Source organism: Anopheles funestus, chromosome 3RL (genome assembly GCF_943734845.2).
Source record: "Anopheles funestus chromosome 3RL, idAnoFuneDA-416_04, whole genome shotgun sequence".
NCBI classification, from domain to species: Eukaryota; Metazoa; Arthropoda; class Insecta; order Diptera; family Culicidae; genus Anopheles; species Anopheles funestus.
This window is the reverse complement of record NC_064599.1, coordinates 26389038-26411482: the sequence shown is the minus strand read 5'-3', so window position 1 is coordinate 26411482 and position 22445 is coordinate 26389038. Positions and strand designations below refer to the sequence as shown.

The following is a 22445-nucleotide window of genomic DNA, read 5'->3' as shown; positions in this document are numbered from 1 at the left end:
CTTAACCCCCTCCCATTAAGGTGCACAACGCCACTTACCTAGAGGTTGAAGCACGTAGCTTCGGTTAATTACTATCAGATTTGATCAGTTAGGCAAATTTATTGCAATCTGGCTAGGTGAAAGAAGACGTTGCGTGGCTTCAACACGGACAAAGTGTGCTGTTTGTTCAGTAAACACGATTGTCACTAGTCGTGTAGTTATCACTCGCCTATTTTATTGAGAGAAACTACTCACCCTGATACAACGACAACAAGGGAAGGAAAATAAACAAATTAATTCATTGTACTGCTACTGCATAAAGATTGAAGTAAGGAAGATTTTTCTTATTTTGATCTGCTTAAGTTCTTGCTGGAGAGTGTCTGCTATAATTGACTTAATTACTAAACTTATTTGTATCACTTACTCTAGCTTCGGGGGAATTGACTAGATGACCCTAGACCAACTTAGACCAACGGACCTTTTCTTTTTAATATTTTGTAATTTTTTTCCTAAACGTATTGTTCTATATCGTCCTATATATATTTTTTGCCTTAGATTTACTTTAACCATTACTTTGTACTATTTACTACTATTGTACTATTGTACTATTTTAAGATTTAGAATTCCCCGCAACGGTTAGTCTAATTGGTATGACTTTAATGTTTTAACTTCTCCGTTCCACAATTAACGGCTTTTCCATTGGGTTTTTCATATTTGTTTTATTTTACCTTGAAAATTCCCCATCACAGGCTTCATCTAATCAAGGTACCTGTAGCATCGCTAAAAATGTTTTATACCTGTTCTATACCTGTCAAAAAGCTGAAAAATCATTTTGCCTAAATTCAATTTGTTGGGTAAGCAATACCTATTTACTAACAAATGGGCAAATGTAAAAGTTAAGATTTGAGACAAAAACGTCCCAATCTTTACTGAAAAGATCAAGACATTGTTTTCTTTTTAAATTGAATAAATTATAAAAAAAAAACATTTTTTTTCATCATAAACGCTTGTAAATAAATTTCAGAAAGTGTCCTTTTGATTCTGCGTAGAACATATCATCCACTTCAGCAAGTTGTCCGACGGGAAGAACGTTTCGCTCCCGCTATGAGTGTGCGCCGGTTTGAGAGAACTAGTGAGATACGGCGAGAGCCAGTGAGAGAGAGAGCGAGAAAGATCATCTCAATCGAAAACGAACACAGCATAGAACAGCATAAAATGCGTTCCGAAGCCGAGCATAAACGAACTGCTCGATACGCTCGCACACTTTCCAGCCGTACGTCGTCCGGGTGAGATGTGAAGCTGTGCCGTGGTGCGAAACGGTTTTCAAAACTTGTTCAGTTCCGCCAAGTCGCAAAGGTAACAGCCGTCGTGTACCGCGTGGCCCTTAAAAGACCAGTGCCGTGGTTTGATCGGTTGCCGTCTCTGGAGCACGCAAAGGTGGTGTGTTGATGGAAATTGTACAACGAAAAACAAAATAAACAGCCAAGTCGTTTGCACGTTTGCCAAAACAGTTGCATTAAGTAATAAAGTGTTGTTCGCGCGTAATTGTTTTACGATACTGTAACGCGTGCGATACTGGTGAGTGATCGTAGTACGGTGAGCAAGATTTTCATTTTCACACGCCAAAAATTGTGTCCCCGTTGTTCGGGATCGTTGTACATGTGTTTCTAACGGCTGAGCCAGCAATCAAACGGACGGTGATGAGTGCGTTGAAACGTGTCCGTAACATTGATCGTGCTGCCAGCAGGGTGAAGCTATTGCTGATGGGAAGACAACGTTGGTCGTTATACGTGAAAATTTACGCAGCATAAACAGTGTCTCTGAAGTGTCGTGTGCGTGTCGGCGAGTGTGATTCCATCGTTGGATGATCCTAGCAAGGATATCCTCGAAAAAGTGTTGTGCAGCATGAATAGAATGCGCGATGAGTGAAATTGTTCCCACAAAAAAGAAGTTAAATCTATCATCACTTCTCTCTAACCTAGACGAAATGAAAGTTCTGAGATAGTGTATCTAGTATGAAGCGGATGTGTTTGAGTGTAGTAAAACATACATTTTCTTATTGAGAAAAGAAAGGTGCATTGTTAAGTGATCTAATTTAATGTCTATCGGAGACATTCCTTGGTGATTCCACATACAAAACAGTGAATCTCGCGTGCGCCTTATCGTTCGCGTAAGAAAACATTCTACCGGCCATACAGAACGCGCCACACAAACCACAAAACAATGGCGTTTCGGTGTCGAAGAAGCAACCACTGGACGGCACTGACGGTAAGTCGAGACGATTGCATAAACCACATCTCGCTCATATCGAGATATAAAGCATTCTTGCTGCAACAGGTGTCAACATTGATCAAGCAAAAGCTCAATTTACACTCACGTGGTAAATGTGACGATGGAAAACTAGCATGATGATGCTTTATGTTTTCGATAGCAATACGAAACGCAGCATGAAACATAGCTTCGACTGAACAGAGCTCGGTCGTTCGGTCATTAAGGTCGATAAGGTGGCACAAAAGATCAAACCAAAAAAACCGCCCTTTATTGAGTGAAGGTAGACGTGCGATAAACGTCGAGGCACGCGTACTGTCGCATCTTATCGCACACAAGCGCACGCAACCATATGATCGGTGTAATGGTATTGGCTCTAATTTTGATCACAATTGGAGCGTATTTGTTTTGATATGAATTTTTCCATCCGGACATATTGGAGGCTTATACTTTATTGTAGAAATTGGAGAAATAGTTCATTTTTCTAACATATTTCACCACGATCCCTTCCTCTGGTGATGACTTTGTGTCTCCTTGTTACATCTTTTTTTCACCCCAAAACAAACTGGGACTAGTTGTGGGGGTCCGCTTTCTCAACCAAGCATCATCACGATACTGCTACCCGGAGCCCTTTTCGGAAAAGTGAAGATGCCGCACAGGCGGGCACACGCCGGCCTACAGTCACTTATTACTAAATTATGTATAATTTCAGGTACAGTTTACTATCATTATTATATCATTAATGATGTTACCTGCGTTTTTTTGTTGTTGCGTAGTAGTCCCAGCTCGTTGAGAATGTTGCTGCTGCTACCGTCACGCACAAAAGGGAATGTTTTTGAGAAAGGAGAGTGAAGGAATAGGGAGTGCGATGGGGGGGGGGGGGGGGGGGCATAAAAAAACCGAACATAAGGAAAAATACTCGTGCCGCGAAATCGGTCGCGGATTCGATTCCGCTGAAATAATTACCGATTTGTTGTGTTGCGGCTGCCGGTTTTCACCTTTTCCCGCCATGAAATGTTTTTTTCTTCTCTTCTCTCGCTCTCTTCTTCACTTCTGCTCGTCCACCACCATTATGATTTAGTTCGCTTCGTTCCCCCCCCCCCCCCTTTTCGCCACCTTGCATTCCCATATCAACACAGTCGGTTCGGCTTTTCAAGCGCATTTTATTCATCTCGTTCAAGCGAGGTTCCGTGGGTCCCTCGCCCAGACGCGAGAAAGAATTCATCCCGTGCCGGGGGCCCATGAAATTGATCGATTGGAAAACGTGCCCCCGAAAGCGGAAGACGAAGCAGACGAGCGTGTGGAAGTGAGACGACGCGGGTTGGCCGTAACGAGTAAGAAAAGGGAAGATGTGAGGGCACGTGCGCGCACGCCACCGCAACGAGCTGCCGTTGCGAAAAAAAAAACACCACAAAAACGAAGAAGGAAAAATAAAACGAAACCCTTTGATCTTTGGCCGGCGCTCAGACAGGTACGTGGTGGAAAGTCCGGAGGCCCACAGATCAAAAAGGGACCGCCACCAGCCACTGGGAGAGAGAGAGAGAGAGAGGCTGGAAAAGAGGCACAAATTCTGCGTGCGAGCGCGCGTGAGTGAAAAAAACGGTACGCGAGAAGGAGCACGCGCTACTGCCCGCGCTTTTGATCATCAATTGATGTACGGCGGGTGCTCTCTCTCGCTCACTCTCTATTCGATCGCTCTTTCACACTGGTCCGCCATTACCATCTGATCCTCGTGCGGCTCAATAATATTCGCCCTCCGCCCAAGGTCTTCGAGTATCCCCGTTGTTGTTGTTGATGTTTTTTTGTTGTAATGCCGAGATCGCAGGCTGCCCTAGACGGATTATGATTAACGACAGTGTGCGCAACGTCGGGCAGGATGTTTCAATTAAAATCGGCGGCAGTGTGTGATCATTAGCGCTAGTTGACAACCGTTTCCCAATCGATCGAGGATCGAGCGCACGATCGATAGCGATATTATTGGTGGCGCCTCACGATGGCGAACGACACAGTTAGACGCGTGTGTTGCGTGGAAGGAATCACTAACAACAACAAGCCGCACCGAAGGACGCTACCGTAAATAGGTTGTATCCCAAGAGTCTGGAGCGTAGAACCTTTACTTCGTGAGGAGATCTTGGAGTTTGATCAAGAAACCGGAAAACCTTACGGCCAAAAATTCCCCTTAGCGTAAGAGGATGCCCGCTGGGGAGAAAGAACGAGACATCACAATCTTGATATGCACCCGGAGAAACAACAACAAAAATCATTATCATCATAAACACCGGGAGACTCCACGGTCCCCGTGAGTATGCTGTCTTTTTGTCGGCATCGCATTTTGATTACAAGATCTTGAACGACTGACAAGGGCGTGCGTCGGCACTGTCGGCCGTACAGCGATATCTACTTTATACGTGGTTTTTGGGATGGCAGAGACAGACTTCTGTTTTTGGCGAGGAGTTCTTTCAACCAAAAAATGTACAGAAATTCTTCCGGAGTACGGTGAACTTCCAACAAAGCTCGTAAAAATTAAGTATGATACATTTTTGGAGGAAAAATTTGGAGGAAATCGAGAATTTCCTGGATAAGAAATAGAGCTAGAAAGAATAATTAATGTGAAAAGATAAAGTTAAGCTCCAAACCGATGTCATAATGGATCGTTCAAGCAGCGAATACCTAATAACCGATTAACCTTCTGAATGAAGCATGTTTCTAAAATGCCTGCTGCTTTTCGCTTCATTATTCAATTTCGGGTAATGTTTCATAATGTGCATAATTTACGCCACTTTGAAGTTCTCTGCCTAACTAACAAATAGCCAAACCTTTTGAAACGTTTTCTCGCTCGCGTTTGTGTTTTCGTCGTGCCATACCGAACTTCGCCGTACTGGTCTTTGATGTTGATCGTTTAATGTTCATCGGGCACAGCGCAGTACATGCAGTCCATAAGCCTGGGGGTGAAAATCCAGTATGATCAAACACGGTGCCCGAAGTCCACCGTTTTGGATGGGTCGATTTCGTGTAAATAAAGCGCAACAGCGAATAAAAACATGCACCTTCTGGACATGCAGCTTCGAGATGATATTTCGGGACGTTCGAGATGAAAGGGTTTCGTGAGAACTCTTGTGAGAACTCTGGACGGCTTACGGTAGCACTGTGCGAAAAGTTCAACCAAAAACGGTGATGATCCAATAGACTGCATACGCTATCTGGTGCAGTTGAAAAATAGTACGGGGCTTTGATGTTCGCCCTAACTATACCGGTGAGAACGATCCTTTTGACAAGAATCCGCAGCCATCACTAGATCTAAATTTCGCTAACGATGTGGAAAATCAAATAACACCTAACTTAGCACCAGCGAGAACCTAAACGAATCACTGGAGAAAACAGAACGAGGATGGCAGAAAACGTACCAAGACACAAACGTGCCGCCTAGTTGCGCTGGTCCGGTTACTCCCTATCGGTTCTTCCTGGGACAGCTATTAATTAAATGGAAAATTATTTAAATTACATTATAATTACCTCGACAGCTCTCTCGACCGCGTGGCCAATTATAAGACGATTAATCGCACGTTTGCGCACGCGTTTGCCATCCTTTGGCGTGTGTGGGGGAAAAAAACGGGTCGCGTGGAAGGATGCATCGGATCGGTGGAAGGCAAATTGGTTGCACCAGATGCACTTGATTGTTTTACTGCGCAACGGGCAGCAAATGTGTGCCGTTTTGTGTGCCCCATTGAAATGGTATTCAACCCTCGAAGGTAAACAAATAAGTGGCGCTTAGAAAATGTATTGTGAAACAAAAACGTCAAGACAACTAATGTAGAACGCCGTGAACGGTATCTGATATACTTGGATTTTGAAATTTAAAAACTTAAAGAATTCATAGTACAAACAATGAAGCAACTAAGAAGAAATTGTAAGACCGGAAACTCATCGAATTATTCTACAAAGCCTACATAGCAAAAATATTAAATCGCCAAAAAAATTTAAAATATTTAATCGCTAACACACGCACTGGGAAATAGTGATCGATATTGCAACAGAAAAGTAGCTTAGAACGAACGAAAACATGTAACGAAAAAACAAAGAAAAACCAAAACCCTCCAGTAAACTGATTTCGGGCAAGGAAAATTCTTCCCCAATGGTGATACATGTCCGGTCGGACAGCATCGACAGTGAGTAGTAGGCAACCGAGAGTAGAAGACAACGAACGAACTGAACGGTGTCTGCACCTGTTGCTGTTGTTGCGCCCTTTTTTTTTAGCGAAACGGTGGCGGCTGTTCATTTTTGCTTCATTTTTGTTGCCGTTTTATTGTTGGCTGTTGTATGTGTGTGCCTTGAACTTTGCCGCCAACTGCAAAACCGAGCCAGATCGGTAGCGGGAGCTGCCAAAGTGCATCGAAATGCAAATGGTGCGAGTGCGGCAAGAGTGTCGGCAATTTCATAAACAGAAACGTGCTACTGCGTCCGATCCTCGTGCAACCTGGTCCTGGTACCGGCTGTAAGGTGTGAAAAGGGCAAAGAGAGAAAGAGAGAGAGAGAGAGAGAGAGAGAGAGAAAAAGGGAGAGAGAGATGCACCCTCGAGGTTTGCGGATTTGCTTGAAGTTCCGGGGTTTTCGCTGTTCGGTTTCGCCACTGCTGGCTAACCAGCCCCCAGGAGCCGAGTCATGGCGTGCGTTGTTTTGCCCGAGTACTGCATGAAGCGTGTGCAAGAAACAGAAGCAAAGCCCACTGCGGCTACGAAGAAGGATGCAAAAATGCATCTTGCCGCGCTAATATACGGTCAGGGTCGTGCAAATGTATGTAATTTACGTGCAATTTTAGCTTTACAATAAAAGCGTCCAGCAGCGGCGGCCGGCTTTCGTTTTGCCGCCTGTTTGACCCGATGACGTTCGGTCCGGATGCTAATCTCGTTACACAAAACGAAAATGGGGGAGGGGGGGGGGCGGGGAGACGTTGGGCGTTTTTGGGGGGAAAAAGGAACCCGATCGGTACGGGAAGGGTTCGGCTAAAAAAAAGGGAAACCTTCGCTGGGACCTTCTTCACCTTTTCGGGGGCTTTTGCTATCGTTTGCTATGGCAAGCGCTTTGTTAATGTAGAGTTAACGCAATCTTATTGTGTTGTTTCCCTTGCGGAGCTTTTTTTGTGGCACAAGAATGGAATTGTCTATTAAGATTGCCACAGCATGATGAATCAATATTTATGGAATCCTTGAACAGATGAAGTTCAAATTTGTGGAAATTTATTTCTTGTTTGAATTATCCAGTTCAGTATTTTTTTTGTGTGAAAATCTTCTCCAATTTTTGGCATTTCAAAAAATGCGCAAGATCTCAGACATTGCGACTCCTGGGACGGCATTATGAGTCAATGAAAATGTTTGAGACGAAAAATGAATGAGTATCACAAAAGTTAAGGACTTTATTGAAGGCAACAAAATAAAGTTTAGTTGCTTCATCAATAATCGATATGTACTTTTTTCTCATACAACTGTATCAAAAGCAGTAGCCTAATAAAACTTTTATAACCCCTCCATAAATGATAAAGTATCAAGTTAGCTTAACATATCATCTAAATTGTTATCTATTTTCCACCGAATGTACATTTAAATACCAATCTGCTGCTCGGGGGTTTTAATTGACTCTACCTCAATCAACTTTAGGTAAATATTACATCACTTAACCAATCGTTCCGCGATCATTCAGAGGTGTGCATTCTGATTGGAATCAGTCCGGATTGAAACGGCTCACTTCCTACCACGTTCCTACCAGCAAACCGGCGTCCGCACAGAAAACGGATATAAATAAACCATAATAGAGGCACGCACAAACACTCGCACCAGCGGCATGTTTATCAGAAACCACGTGAGTTGCGTTTAATGGTAGCGCTATCGATCTTGCAACACCGACAAAACACACACACACACACACACGCAGGGAACCACTCTCACACAAACGACCGAACGTTTTTCTTCCGTTTTAGCACCCCTACTGTGGAGGGGTGGAAGGAAGGGGAGGGATTGAAGCAGGTTGAACAGGTGAAAGACCCACCGAAAGATGAATCGCATTTCTACGCATGTAGCTCATGCGTATGCTGCACAAAAAAAAAAACAACAACGCGCAATGCGTCGTCGCGGTGTCCAGCAGTGCGACACAGCGGTTAGTACAACGCAGCCCATTTACAGACCCACTCGGTCGGTACTTCAGCTTCCGATTGTAAGCAACAACAACAACAACAACAAAAAACAGATTAACCTGTGCAGCGGGCACCCTCCGCTGGTGCGCGTTGAAGAGAAGGAACATTTTCGTCCCGCTGACCTTCTTCTAGCCTGCCTGCAAACCGCTACATTACCACGCAGGTTTTCCCTTTACGCTTAGCACACGAAGGCTCAAAAACGGAACACGCGGTATACGTGGTGGCCGGGTTTTTTTTTCTCCCCTGACCGCCCCCCCTCCCCACTTCTTTTGGGTTTGATTCGGAGCATCCTTCACCCTTCCGCTTCCAGGTTGCGGGCCACGGTGCGACCGTTTCGTCGCTGTATGGGTGCGAGCGAGTGTTATTTTGTCGGTGATTTTTCTTTGATCTTCGGTTTGTTATGTTTCGGTTTCGGTGCTGCTCCCCACCGGCATTCATGTTGTTCCTTCAGGTTTTTTTTTACACCCGTCCGTTCTACCACCAACCACCTAGTTTTTGGGAGGCCCAGGGGGTGGCTGATGGTGGTGGCTTTCGGGTGGCAAGCAAGGGAACTCGAGCGAGACTGTTTCGATCAGCTCGATCTGCCCCGCTGGCTGCATCGTTTTGCTGGCAGCCTCTTCGAACAGACTTCCTTTTTTTCCGTGCCTTTTTTGTTGTTGTTTTGAGTGTGCTGCGTGTGAAGTGGCTTTAAGCGCGGACTCTCGCGTCCATCGCTCAAAGATGCGCGGGCTCTCGCGTCCAGGTGCGCTGAAGCCGAATTCATTGGATCGGATGCTGCTGGTTCGATGGTTCCGGTAGATTAAGATGGTTAAGGTGTTCGTGAATGCATCTCGTGAAGGATGACGAAGGCGATTAAATGGTTGGTGCATTGGTCGGACGACCAATTTCAACCTCTAAGATTTTTAACAGAGATAAACGGAGTTTTTCTTTTTGCTCGTGGTAGAACTTTGAAGTTCTAATGTTAATGTAAAAGTATGCAGTTTTCCAATAATCACAAGAATGATAAGAATCTTACTGAAAGGGAAAGAAATTTCTTGTGAGCAATCCAACAAGGGAACAGGTTGCGCCTTTCGAAAATGGTAATAATTTAAGCAAATCAACTTCACGCTAGACATACCAGACGCTTAGTAAACAGGAACAAATATCCGCACGGTAGACATGTTTGTTTGCACTCACTGTCCATTGCCCCATATCCCGTTGTCTTATGCGTGCCGCGACTTGATTCGACGTATTTCCCCTTAGTCAAACCGTCCCGAAGACGCCCCGGATCAAACAAACGCCATGGCGCACACACGTTCCGGTGCAATTGTCGGTGGATTATTAATGACCTGTCGGTGATCGGTGATAGCGATTTATAAACACTGTACGCACCTCCCGCCGACTTCTGGCAAATGGTCCCGTGTGTGGGTACAGCGCAAAACAAAAAAGAAACAACAACGCAAAGAGTTGTTTATTTTGATTTCTTTCACCACAACCACATCAACCACAATCGTCCAGTTGCCCACCTTCACTCACGGTTCCGCTGCAAGTGGTTTTCGCGTCGACTCCTTGACAGGAGGCCGTGTTCTTCCAATCCGTGTCGTGATCTGCGCGCAGCAAACTGCGGACCCAATCGATCTCGCGCTCGTACCCGATGCTGATGCTTTGCCCAATTTCGATTGGAAGATATTCGATTCTCAGTTCCCAACCCACCACCACCACCCTCCCCCTCCCGCTGGAATCCGGTACCGCTGCTCCGTATCGCATCCAGCAACGTGCGTCGTGCGGCACTTTGATCGTGATGCCGAGCTAAAGGCCGTGGCCGCGTCGCTGATCAGCGGGAGAGTAGATAAATTGGAGTGGCAAAGATAAGACCGACTGAACAGAGGTAAATTAATCGTTTGTTTATGTCCGGTCTGCCCGGTCTGCGCCGACATAGCCTGCGTAACGGTGGCCTTCATTGTGCCGGTTGTGCGCCCGCCGGGTGAAGATTGATTTATTGTCCAATGGCGTCTGCTACCGAAAACTCACCCATCGGCTTACGGTAGTCGGATTAATTTCTTTCCATTTTCTCTCGCTCCTTCTCGGTGGTAGGCCAATCAAGGGAGGGAGGCGGGAGAGGGCATTTTAGTGGCAGCAATAGCAGGCGCTGGATGTCCTGTGGTTTTGTGCCGGTGTTTTTTTTTTTTGGGAGGAAGTTTTTCTCTGGTAATGCGTTCACGGTGAGCCTGGCGTTTATAGCAGACATGCCGGCACGGATTGATAGCCGTGCGTATTCGTTTGTTCTGCACCGACCAGACTGGAGGCCTGGTGTGCACAAATGTTGTACTATAGCTCCCACCGAGCAGGTAGATAGGGAAATTGATGAAATATCCATATCCGGTATAGGTTTGCGTAGATATTTTTGGGAAACATGACCCAAAAGGTAATTTTGTCTGGTGTAATAATGTTAGATCTAAATAAACAAGGATGTGGTGATGGATGAGTAACAATTTATTATATTTCCAAACTCCTTTTTCCATTAAAAATACTCAAAAAACTTAAACCATCGCATTCCCCATACAAAGTGACAAGTTCGTCGCCTGCTCGGGCGTTGTAGTCTTTTGTACTGTTCCGCTGTTTTTAACGTTTCTCTGTTGTTTTTTCAAATTTCATTTTTTCCTTTTATAGGTGACATTACTGGTTCTTATTGCCACATACTCGCTACCCACCGTACGGTGTCGATCGGTCAACGTCAACTCACCGAATCATCCACACAGCCGGCATCACCGGTCAAACATATCGATCGAAAGCAACTCGATACAGCGGCTCGATGCGTCCGGTGGCCACAGACAAACGACGTTCGGAGGTGGAGGATTTAACGGCATGTCCACGCAACCTCCGCTTCTGAAGCGTGTGTTCCTGTCCAACCGGACCGTTACCTGTAACGATGGTTCGCAGGCTGGATTTTATCTCCGCAAATCGCCCGGCTCTCGTCGATGGGTTGTGTTTTTCGAGGGCGGCTGGCACTGCTATGATCACAAATCGTGCCGCACGAGGTGGCTTAAGCAGCGTCATCTGATGACATCAGTTCAATGGCCGGAAACGCGAGACGGTAAGCGATTAAGGATAATGCCGATGGGAAATGAAGCTTCGTCATACTAACGACTTTTCTGTTTTATTTTCATCAGTTGGTGGCCTCCTGTCGGCATTGCCATCCGAGAACCCGTACTGGTACAATGCGAACCATGTGTTTGTACCGTACTGTAGCAGCGATTCGTGGAGTGGAACGAAAATTCGTCCAGACACCCGCGATGGATTGCGATTTATGGGTTCGCTGATCGTGCGACAGGTAATGTCCGATCTGGTCCCATTGGGGCTGGGACACTCACAGGGTGCCGATCTGTTGATGGCTGGTTCTTCTGCGGGTGGACTAGGCGTGATGCTGAATCTCGATAAAGTGCGAACCTTTCTACAGAACGAACGAGGTAAGTGGGTTTGACAGCTCTGGTTTTGTGAATAAAACCGGCGCTTAAATGTATGCAATGGACAATGCACAAGAGAAACGATCGAATATTGAGTTAACACATGGTTGGTCCGATTTTTCACAGGCCTCAAAGTGAGCGTTCGTGGTGTGAGTGACTCGGGATGGTTCCTGGACCGAGAACCGTACACGCCTGGTGCTGTTGCTGCCTCGGAAGCAGTACGACAGGGGTGGAAAATGTGGGACGGTGCATTACCACAGGCCTGTGTTGCCGAACACACCAAGGAACCGTGGCGTTGCTACTTCGGGCATCGGCTTTATAACACTCTGAAATGTAAGCAACCACCGTGGCAATGCTTAAAATGAAGCGTTTGTTTTACAAATTCTATATTTTTTTTATTCCTTCCTCCATATTCAGCTCCTCTATTCGTGTTCCAGTGGCTGTTCGATGAGGCACAGATGCGTGCGGATAGTGTTGGTGCACCGGTGACACCACAGCAGTGGGACTACATCCACGATATGGGCGGTGCATTGCGCGAATCGCTCAACAACGTGTCGGCAGTATTTGCACCCTCGTGTATCGGCCATTCGGTGCTAACCAAGCGTGACTGGATGAAGATTAAGATCGATGACATCTCGCTAGCGGACGCGCTGCGCTGCTGGGAGCAATCGAACGCGGACGACCGTCAGTCGCAGTGGCGATCGATAAACCGAAGCCCCCAGAAGCTGCACCGCAAACACAACGGTGGACGCAGGAAGAACAAACAGCAACAGGTGCAGCAACAGCAACCGAAACCGATCGATACGGTTGGCGTGGAATCGTCTTCGGAGCGGCCGCAACGTCCGAAGCTTACCAAAGAGGAGCGAGAGCGACGACGGCAGGAGCGGCGCAAGCGCCAAAATCAGCGCAAACAAAACGGTCCCGGCAGGGCGAACGGTACCGGTTCCGGTGACACTACCGGCACGCAGCTCGGTTTCACAAAAGTTCCTAAACTAGAACGAATGCCAAAAAATAGTACTACCAGCAAACCCACCAGCAATCAACCGAAGCGTAACAACCACCGGCATCATCCTGGCCAGCCGCAGTTGGCGCAAGACGCGATCCGGACGCCAGTGACAGCGTCCCAGTCGAATGAACCATCGGCACCGCACAAGCTGCGGAATCAGAACAAAAAGCGCCTGAACGGACATCGGAACCGTAATCGGCAGGCACGCGGTGGCAATGGTGGCGGTGCGGGTGGGGGCCGTAATCGGGCACCCCAAACGGTGGACATTGCGGAACCAAAGAAGTGCTCGTTGCGGTTGCTGGAGCGATGCAGCTGGCCCCAGTGCAATCACTCCTGCCCGACGCTCACCAACCCGCTGACCGGCGAGGAGATGAAGTTCCTGGAGCTGTTGGCTTCGTTCGGGCTCGATATGGATGCGGTCGCGACAGCGCTCGGTGTCGACATGCAAACGCTCAACAACATGGACCATGCCGAGCTGGTGAATCTGCTCACGCAGCAGGTGACGTAGCGTGCAGGGCGGATGCATCCAGTAAACAAACGTTACAAAAAGTAACACTCATCCGTACCCATTTTCGCCGGAGTTAAACAAAAAAAACCATCGCCGACATATCGGCTTCATCATTCCAAAACAAGCCAAAAGATCGTACTTAAGCGTTAAGTGCCCTACAGTTTACCTTCCATCATCTGGTACGTCGTGTTCGGAGGTGATCAATACGGAAGGAATCCCACAGTGAACCCATAGTGATTCCTCGGTTCCGATCCAGAGCATCATTATGCATCTCCAGCGTCGTGTAAATCGAAGACACCGAAAGGAAATAGTTGTCAGACCAACTCATCTTCTCCCTGTGTCCGTGGGCCAGTAATTCTACACAACTAATTGCACACACCACCACAGACTGAAGGAGCGAAGGATAGCCTTTTAAGTGGGTGTGTGTTTATTTCTTTAAGTTGCATCGTTTGTGTAAGCGGACAGGATTGTGAAGTATTTATTTGTCTATACTGTCTGTGTGGTTGGAAACGTAAGGAACGAGATTGCTGATATTATAAAGGAAAGAACGCGTAACAGGTGAACCAGAGCGGTTCATCTGCCTGTGAATACTCCCGAGCTAAGTAGTGACAACACGGAAATCTTCCAACTAAACTCAAGATGTACACATCAAGCTAAGCCCAGTATTTGTAGTAGTGCGTAGTATGGAGCACACCCTCCGATAGGATGTAGAAAAGCTGATATTTATTTTAACCCCCCCATCCTGTAGCCTTGTTGAGTGTCTGTACATTAAAAAACACACACACTGACCCCAGTAGTTTGAACACCGTACACCAACAGCATCCATGAAGGAGTACACACTCCATGTGTAAATACTAGCAGAGGAAGCTTAAGCATTAAGAAAGCACTACCCTTATCGTGTAGTGTTTATAAGGCAGCCCCGAACGAAATGACTACCTCACCGAATGAATGAACGCCATGAATGAATGATGAATTGAGTGCAGAGCATTCGTGTACTTATGCACTATGAATGTACTAAACGAATGTGAACATAGAGTGTGTGTGTGTGCGTAAGTAAGATAGGTTTAATCTGTATTATCTGTACCTGCGCTTAGTCATACGTTTTAGCAGCATCGTTTACAACTCTCGATCGATTTTGTGTTAAGGGTACTAAGAAAGCTAGTATTTTATTCCTTCCCCCCCCCCCCCCCCCAAAAAAAACAAACTCATCGCCAGGCACTTAGAAGTGTTTGTGTTATCTGTGCTTTCTGTTTAGGGAGACAAGGAAAAATCACATCTCGATCTGGGTACGAATTTTCCCCCCGGGGGGCGCGGCAAACCGTTGCACATCCGGTAGGCATACATGGTTTTTGAGTGGTAGAAGTGTTGTACATATAGTGTTGAGCATTATTTATAGTTAGCGGTAGAGAGCAACCGGTCTACAGCAAATGTTTAAATTCTTAAGGCTGGCCGTGGCAGTTTGTCCGCAAAACCACTGCGCGCACGGATACGGCAAAAATAATTGACAGATATTTTAAAATAAAACAAACAACAATTGCAAACAAACAAAAGAAAAACTGAGAATCTTTATTTCGTTTTAGTTTTATTTTAAAATAGTTGACTATCCTACATTACCTCCAAAAAGCTTCTTCCAAACACTTTGCAAGCAGGTTGCCCACGCAATTCTATCGAGTTCAACGCTTTCATGCAATGTTGGGTGCAATGTTGTTGAGCTGGAATTCTTTGCTTTTTATTTTACTAAACCACATAACTATCATCAGTAGTGCCATAGGTATTGCCTCGGTTTCCCTCTGTTCGTCTAGGATACGTGCTAGCAGTTTGATCGTACTGACTACGTCGATCATACCGATCATCATCATAATCGTACCGTGGACGTTCCGTTCGTCCTCCCCGATATGAACGATCATACTCATCATCAATTACCCGATCATCTCTGACATATCCTTCATCGTTCAGCACGACTACTTCACCCAACGTTTTGTACGGACAGCCGGTAGCCAATAGTTCCCGCATGGATTCACACGATCTAGATTCAATCCACGTCGTTCGTGGACAGTGCTGAAAATCATTGAATTGTACTATTCGTTCGCTAAAGAACATTTTGAAGCATACATACCATAAACATTTGCGCTTGCACACAATCGCCAAAAATGTCTTCCGCTACTTCACACTGTTCCATTTCTTCGTCGTTGGGAACCCGACGGCCTTGGAGCTGTGTTAGTTTCGGTTTGCAGTAGCTGAGCGCTTTCAGGACGACATCAATCCAATGCTGATCGACCCCGCGTGTTTGTAGTCGGGGGCGAAAAATTCGCACCCGCTGGATGCGATCGGTCATCGTCATATTGATCTTGAACAGTCCACATCTTGCTTCACACTGTCGGGTGAGACGAAAATGAAACAAAAGCATTGGACACCGTTTTTGGGCTTGAGTTGCAAAACTTACCGAGCCTCGTTCGTATCGACTGCCATCAACCTCCGCATGAATGTATCGACAGCGACGAACCGCATAGCGATTGATCCACTGTGGCTTTGAGCAACACTCATTGGGACTGGGAAAATCATCATGTCGCAGACAATTTTCCTTCCCGCGCAGTAACTCTTCACTGTTGCCGGAAATGGAGGCAATGCAAAAGAATGTCACAACCCAGCTCACGCTCATCCACATGGTGCAAAATGGTGCTCGTTCGTACAAAAACTGATCGCTAAAGGTGAGCAAGGCCGGTGCTTTATGGGACAGCTTTTTTGCTACGATTTACGGAAGTTGATAGAACTGAACCCATTTACGGTTATGTAAGTAGGGCAGCGCGTTAGCTATGCATGTCGGAACATGCCAATTTTCAATTGGAACAGTAACATTGATAACGATCGCGAACAAGACAACACTCTCATGGAAGGTTTAGAGAGAGAGAACTGAAGGAAAATTTCCATAGTAATGGTGACTCAGGTCAAGCAATGTATTACATCTGTAATACCATGTGAACGTATGTAATTAAATTTACAATTCTGTGGTTTTTCCGTCTGCAGTATCTTACAATATCTCTGACTCATTGGGCATAAAATTGGTTTGTGTGTTCTCCAGTTGCAGGGATAGTTGATGTTGTTGTTGACGTAAATTACATTGGTTCTACTGATTTTTTTTTGCTTCATTTATTGTAATTTACAATTAGTTAGTTTTCCATCTGTAACATCTTTTGTTTTTCTTTCTGTTTCATCTGTTTTCATCTTTTTGTTTTGTCTCAGTTGTGACGTGATGCTTGCGATCTCTTATCTACCAGATATGCACATTATCAATTGGTTTCGCAAAATTACTTATGATAAAATTAATTCAACATCCTGTGTTAAGTTGTTTATATTTGTATAAATTGTGCACAATTTCAGAATAAAATTCGTACCTAAAGATCATGTACAAGCGTTTCATTCTACTACAGCTAGGTTTTCTGCTAGTGTTTGATCAACACATATTGGAAACAAATGCAGAGAAATGTATCGTTCTGAATGAGCATGTAAGTTATGGTTATGTTAAAACATTGAACAATGTATGGTGAAAAGGTTAGTGCACTTTTAGGTAGAAGAAATAGCCAGGTGCTGCCGGTACGACCCATTCTGCAGCCATGAAGCTGAAGAAATGTGTAACCGTGAACTGAATCCTCCGAGAACTGAAATGGTGATGGACTCGCTCAACTTTACGGTGGTAAGTAGAGAAACATGGCATGCAAAACAAGACGAGTAGAAGAAAGAAATGTTTACAATGTGGTGTCTTTGTATGGGCACTCTTCATCGTTAGTGTTTTCTAGATTGTGCTTACCGACATATGGGGTATCTCAAGGCCAATAACGAAATTGACGTACAAGCGTATGTTGCTTTTCTTACCGGATTTGATAAGGACTATCAATTGATGATTAGCAATGCTATTGCTAAGTGTGCGGAAATGCAGAGTGAAATGAAGCCAAATGTGGATAAAATGGGGTTGAAATGTAATATGTTTGCGGTGCTGTTCCAGGATTGTATCACAATATTTACCTTTAGGAACTGTCCAGCCGCACGGTGGACGAATAGTAAGATTTGCAATGAGCTTAAAATGGGCGTTCCACTCTGTACATAATAAGATTGATCCACAATCCTCCAAGACCGTTATGTAGAAGTATGGAGTAGAACTTGTAATTCTACAACATGGCAACATGACTTCTCTACGATTTATTCAAGTATATCAGTTGATATCTGAATTGCCTTTGACACCTCTGCTCTGTTAGCTCTGCTACATTTGTAGGGTTCCAACTAACTACTACGACACTTCTGTACCAGTTTTAAGTTGATTGTTAAGTGCTAAAAATGCAATAAAAAAGTTCACGTGACACTTTAAATTATGGTTTTGTTTCGATTTCACGCAATAGCACCAAAAGGACATGGTATTGGGTCTGTCAAACAGTAAAAATTTTTGCGTAATTTTCAAGAAGTTACTGGCGATTCTTTTATTATTTTACTGGCGATTATTTTTTTTATTTAAAACATTATTTGAGTGAAAAGAAATTTATTTCAACAAATTCGCATTAAAATTCATCCATTTATAAATTTTGCTAATTTTCCCAAAAAAAAGCTAAGGCCTTAGGAAAATTTCAAATTTATAGGTTTTTTTTATTTTTTTATTACTTTCTATTCTTTTTTTACTTATAGCATTATTCGAATAAATAGAAACTTATTTCAACAAATTCGCATTAAAAATCATCAATTTATAAAATTTGCTATATTTTCCAAAAAAAAACGCTAAGGCAATAGCCTTAAGAGGTTGGCAAATTTATAGATTTTTTTTTTGGGAAATATCCACGAGATTGAAATTTTTCGAAATCACTGCCATTTTTCTGTTTTAAAAATACTATTTACACTCAAAATAATTATATACTTACAACACGTACGTACTTATAAAAAGGAAAAATAAAAAGGCACTCGATTTTTTAAACTTTCGCAAACGCGACAATTGCTAAGCGTTTGGTGACGGGGTGAATTAAGGTAGAGCACGTTGCTTTAAACACACTTATCAAGATACTTTTAGTGTGGTTGCTCATCACATCCTGCACATCATGTGGCGATCAACCGTAGTCCTATAAATGAAATAAACAATTCAAACCGTAAACTCAGTAGTTCTGCTGCTCTGAACAAACTTGCCTCATCATGTATCATCATCATCGGGTAGCGTTATTGATCGGTTTTCTATTGCTGGGATTCCCGAGCGACTGGAAAATTCAAGCGGATGATTGTATTGATCTAAAGGTTTATGTAAGTGCTACCACACACGTTTACTAACAAGAATGAAAAGTCTATGTTACCAACCAATTTAAGGCTTCGACGGTTGCAGGCTGTTGCCACCATGAAGCATTCATGGATACAGAAACATTTGATAGCTGCTTTAAAACAACGGAAGACCAACATACTGAACAAAACGTACAATCAGTGGTGGTAAGGCATGCTTTTTTCGAAAAAAAAGGAATACATGTACAAGTAACAATTTTTACAAATTTTACTTTTCATCAGTGTGCTTTTGATTGCTCGTACCGGCAGATGGGAATCCTACATGGGGAGGATGAAATCGATCTAGAGACAATCAACACGCGCCAGGCTGCGTACGATGGCGCCTATCAGGAAACGATCGCAAATGCTGCGAATTACTGTATCGCAGTTAAAGATAAAATACGTCAGCGGGCGGAACGTGTGTCAACTACTTGCAGCTCGTTTGCGGTTAAGTTTCATGCATGCTTGGTAATGGAGGTAGTTCTACACTGTCCTGCAGAGCGATGGAATGACAGTCCGATCTGCGCGAAGGTAAAGAGTGGTACGCCAATATGTAAATCGTAACAGAGCAGCAACCCTTTGCACCCTTTAAAAAAATTCATAAACATTAAAGAAAGTGATGAAACAGTTCCGACAAATAAAAGTACCCGAAACTATTGTGTGAACTTTTGAACTGTATTTTTTCGCAGTAGTAACATTATTTCTTAGTGTGAGCATATGAAATAGTATAGCTCATCAAAGACATTTTCTTTAATAAACCTCACCGACATAAACATGTCTATTTTGTTGTATCAGTTGAAAACCACTATCAAAATAATCGATATAAGTAATAAAATTTATTTGAAACCGATACATACTAAACATTCCATATTAGTATAACGTATCCAATAAATCACCAGTATTGTTCCAGCGCGTGACAAGTTTGTTGACAATTCATGTGAGTTAGATAAACACTCATCAAGATACTTTCAATGCGACCGTTCTCCACTTCCTGCGATCGGGTGGAGATCATCAAAAATCGTATAAATAAAGTAAGTTATTTGAACCGTGAAATTAGTTGAAGCATTATTCTCAACTACGAATCACACCATGCACTCCCTTCAGGAGTCTTTGCTGTTGATCGGATTTATGTTGTTCAGTGTTCCGAGCGGTTGGAAAATTCTTGCTGATGAATGTATTAACCTGATGGATCATGTAAGTTCTATTATAACATTTAGAGCAAATGAAAATAATAAATTAAATTCAAGATTCTATCCCAGGGCACGGAAGTAATAGCCTGCTGTCAGCATGAAGAGATGGTCAGTTCAGATGTGGTTGAAAACTGCTTTCAAGCCAAGGATTCCAACAATTCTGATAAAAACATACACTTAGTTTCGGTAAGGTATAGTTCAATGTATAAGCAAAGAATACAAGTGAATCTTTCCCTATTGCTTCTTTTCATAAGTGTGCTTTTGATTGTGTGTGTATCGGGAAATGGGATTCCTACATGGAGAGGACGAAATCGATGTAGAGAAAATCAACATGTACCAGGCTGCCTACGATGGTGCCTATCAGGAAACGATCGCAACTGCTGTGAATCACTGCGTCGCACTTAAATATAAAATACATCAGCATTCGAAACGTGACTCAACTACTTGTAGTTCGTTTGCGGTTAAATTTCATCTATGCATAGGATTGCAAGTTGTTCTGAACTGTCCTGCAGAGCGTTGGAATGGTGGTCCGATCTGTGAGAAGATTAGGAGTGGCACTCCAATATGTAAAATGTAACGAAGTAACAATACGTTGCAGTTTGTTATTTCAGAAACATAGAAAGGAAATATCGTACTGATTTTTCTTAATAAAAAGAGACTAATACTTTACTTTTCACACTACTCACTCACTATATCCCTCGTGTATATCGATAGCTGACATTTTTCTATGTTCTTCTTCTTCTTCTTGGCTTAACGACCTGTAAGGTCACGCCGGCCATTTCTGGCTTACTAGACTTATATTTTACCACGTAGCCGGATAGTCAGTCCTTGCTACGGGGGGACGTTCCGGATGGGATTTGAACCCGGTCCGGCCGTGTGGACTGGCGCCGTTTATCACATGCACCACCGAGCCGCCCCATTTTTCTATGTTATTTTACATAAATTTGAACCCCTCTCCCCGATGCGTAACAAATCGTAACCTTAACAAATAAACAGTATTAGATATACATGTGAAATAAACCGCTTGAAAAGGTAATAATGCATGTATGATAGATAAACTACATTGCCGCATTGTGTATCTAATTGTATGCGTCTGTAGCGAATATTAAATTTCCGTTCAAATGTTTTAAATGTAAGTATATTAGACTGTTTACGAAGCGTTAGGTGTAGTCATCAACTCCAATCATGATCACTTCTCTACGTCAAATTGCGATCCTTTTATTAATCATAAATGCAATTCCCAATAGTAAGGTAATTGAGAAATCAAATTTAACGAAAGTTTATTAAACAATTAAGTAATCAAATGATTTTTCATTTTGTAGTCGCAAAAGTCTTCATCAAACTGCATTACCAAACGGCAGGTATGTTGGTATGATTTGTACACTATATAAGAAATAGATAAACAATTATTAATTTCATTTACTAATGATATTGCGAAGCAATTTGAAATTCCCAGCTGCTGCCAGATGGAACCCCTAGCGTCAATGGACCTCTTGACAAAATGTGAAGAAGTGACAGCAGCTGATACTAATCCCGGCACAGATATGTACGACGTGGTAAGTTTGGAGTTGATTGATTTTCATTTGCAATAATCTTAGGAAGTTTAGTGTTTGCAACTGGCAGTGTTTGCAGAAGTGCATTTATGAGGAACTTGGAGCAATTGACGGGTTTGAGGCACACTTGGAGAAGCTTTATCCACTGGTGGAGGGTTTTCCGGTCGATTATCGGAATACGGTGCATATGGCAATCGATGAGTGCAGCAAGCTGGTTCGTAAGCTAAAGAAACGAATCGAACGAATAGACACGAAATGTGAGTTTTTAGGTATTTTTGTCGATCGTTGCTTGCGAATGTTTATATACGATAAATGTCCAACGGCTCGCTGGAGTGCTAGTATGGTCTGCACTAAGGTTAGGCAAGGTGTTCCAGAATGTGCAGATTAAACATATTTCATTTAAAACTGAACAATATTGCATTGAAATAAATAACTTTAACCAGAACGTTAATATCGTCTAAATTTTCTTTACTTTTTTTGGCCATTCGACAGTAATAGGCTGATAGATAAATGGACGATCCGTTTAACTCAACACGAAATCATGGTTTTAATGACAAATTCTATTTTACAACACAATTTGCTATGCATTCGAAGTGCAACGAATTGTATGCAGTGTTATATGTATATTTCCTGTTTCTGGATCGTATATTTAACGCTTCCGTTGTTTGATAAGAAGAAAGTCTGCATTGGAGTGTTGCTGGCTTAACATGGCTTCAGACACAATTTGTCTTGTCCTACTCTACTCAAGCTTAATAAACATTTGCGCGGTAAGTAATTGAACCTTTACTCCATTCTTACAGTCATGTTAAATATTTATGATCGTTCCTTTCAAGGTTTCCAGCGAGTGCATCACAAAGTACCAGGTAAGTATGCTCTTTTTGGGGAGGAACTATTGGATCCCTTTTTAAGTTCTGCCATTCGATGCTTCAGCAAACGGAACTACAACACTGTTGCCGAATAGAGGAACTTATACCACGTCACGTACGAACAATATGTCAGGAAAGGGCTGCAGCTGATCACAATCCTGGATC

At 43.6% G+C, this 22445-nt stretch overlaps 4 protein-coding genes across 4 annotated transcripts; 3 read left to right on the top strand and 1 right to left on the bottom strand.

The window, feature by feature from the left end:
* Positions 1 to 591: 591 nt before the first annotated feature.
* On the top strand, positions 592 to 14571 carry LOC125770442 (palmitoleoyl-protein carboxylesterase NOTUM). The gene is made up of 5 exons (XM_049440070.1): positions 592 to 2247; positions 11081 to 11504; positions 11581 to 11877; positions 12001 to 12207; positions 12292 to 14571. The coding sequence occupies exons 1-5, from the start codon at positions 2203 to 2205 to the stop codon at positions 13386 to 13388; spliced, it is 2070 nt and encodes a 689-aa protein (XP_049296027.1). The 5' UTR covers positions 592 to 2202; the 3' UTR covers positions 13389 to 14571.
* Positions 14572 to 14922: 351 nt separating this feature from the next.
* Positions 14923 to 16149, bottom strand: LOC125770495 (uncharacterized). Its single transcript, XM_049440191.1, has 3 exons — positions 15832 to 16149; positions 15505 to 15762; positions 14923 to 15446 (listed from the first exon to the last, which is right to left on the bottom strand). Exons 1-3 carry the CDS (start codon positions 16051 to 16053, stop codon positions 15126 to 15128), a joined length of 801 nt encoding a protein of 266 aa, XP_049296148.1. The 5' UTR covers positions 16054 to 16149; the 3' UTR covers positions 14923 to 15125.
* Positions 16150 to 16631: 482 nt separating this feature from the next.
* LOC125770520 (uncharacterized) lies at positions 16632 to 17975 on the top strand. Its single transcript, XM_049440228.1, has 3 exons — positions 16632 to 16891; positions 16954 to 17079; positions 17173 to 17975. Exons 1-3 carry the CDS (start codon positions 16790 to 16792, stop codon positions 17488 to 17490), a joined length of 546 nt encoding a protein of 181 aa, XP_049296185.1. The 5' UTR covers positions 16632 to 16789; the 3' UTR covers positions 17491 to 17975.
* A 265-nt stretch (positions 17976 to 18240) lies between these two features.
* LOC125766920 (uncharacterized) lies at positions 18241 to 21887 on the top strand. The gene is made up of 6 exons (XM_049433017.1): positions 18241 to 18659; positions 18723 to 18839; positions 18915 to 19232; positions 21184 to 21222; positions 21301 to 21417; positions 21485 to 21887. The coding sequence occupies exons 1-6, from the start codon at positions 18555 to 18557 to the stop codon at positions 21800 to 21802; spliced, it is 1014 nt and encodes a 337-aa protein (XP_049288974.1). The 5' UTR covers positions 18241 to 18554; the 3' UTR covers positions 21803 to 21887.
* Positions 21888 to 22445: the final 558 nt, after the last annotated feature.

Bases quoted from the DNA above. Each gene is read 5' to 3' on its own strand.
- LOC125770442 (XM_049440070.1), top strand. From the start codon at position 2,203: ATGGCGTTTCGGTGTCGAAGAAGCAACCACTGGACGGCACTGACG. The intron at 2,248-11,080 runs GTAAGTCGAGAC...TTCCTTTTATAG, and splicing joins ACCACTGGACGGCACTGACG to GTGACATTACTGGTTCTTAT. The intron at 12,208-12,291 runs GTAAGCAACCAC...CTCCATATTCAG, and splicing joins GCTTTATAACACTCTGAAAT to CTCCTCTATTCGTGTTCCAG.
- LOC125770495 (XM_049440191.1), bottom strand. From the start codon at position 16,053: ATGTGGATGAGCGTGAGCTGGGTTGTGACATTCTTTTGCATTGCCTCC. The intron at 15,763-15,831 runs GTAAGTTTTGCA...CTCACCCGACAG, and splicing joins GTCGATACGAACGAGGCTCG to TGTGAAGCAAGATGTGGACT. The intron at 15,447-15,504 runs GTATGTATGCTT...AATGATTTTCAG, and splicing joins TGCAAGCGCAAATGTTTATG to CACTGTCCACGAACGACGTG.
- LOC125770520 (XM_049440228.1), top strand. From the start codon at position 16,790: ATGTACAAGCGTTTCATTCTACTACAGCTAGGTTTTCTGCTAGTGTTT. The intron at 16,892-16,953 runs GTAAGTTATGGT...GTGCACTTTTAG, and splicing joins GTATCGTTCTGAATGAGCAT to GTAGAAGAAATAGCCAGGTG. The intron at 17,080-17,172 runs GTAAGTAGAGAA...CTTCATCGTTAG, and splicing joins ACTCGCTCAACTTTACGGTG to TGTTTTCTAGATTGTGCTTA.
- LOC125766920 (XM_049433017.1), top strand. From the start codon at position 18,555: ATGTATCATCATCATCGGGTAGCGTTATTGATCGGTTTTCTATTGCTG. The intron at 18,840-18,914 runs GTAAGGCATGCT...ACTTTTCATCAG, and splicing joins AAAACGTACAATCAGTGGTG to TGTGCTTTTGATTGCTCGTA. The intron at 19,233-21,183 runs TAACAGAGCAGC...TTCATTTTGTAG, and splicing joins GTACGCCAATATGTAAATCG to TCGCAAAAGTCTTCATCAAA.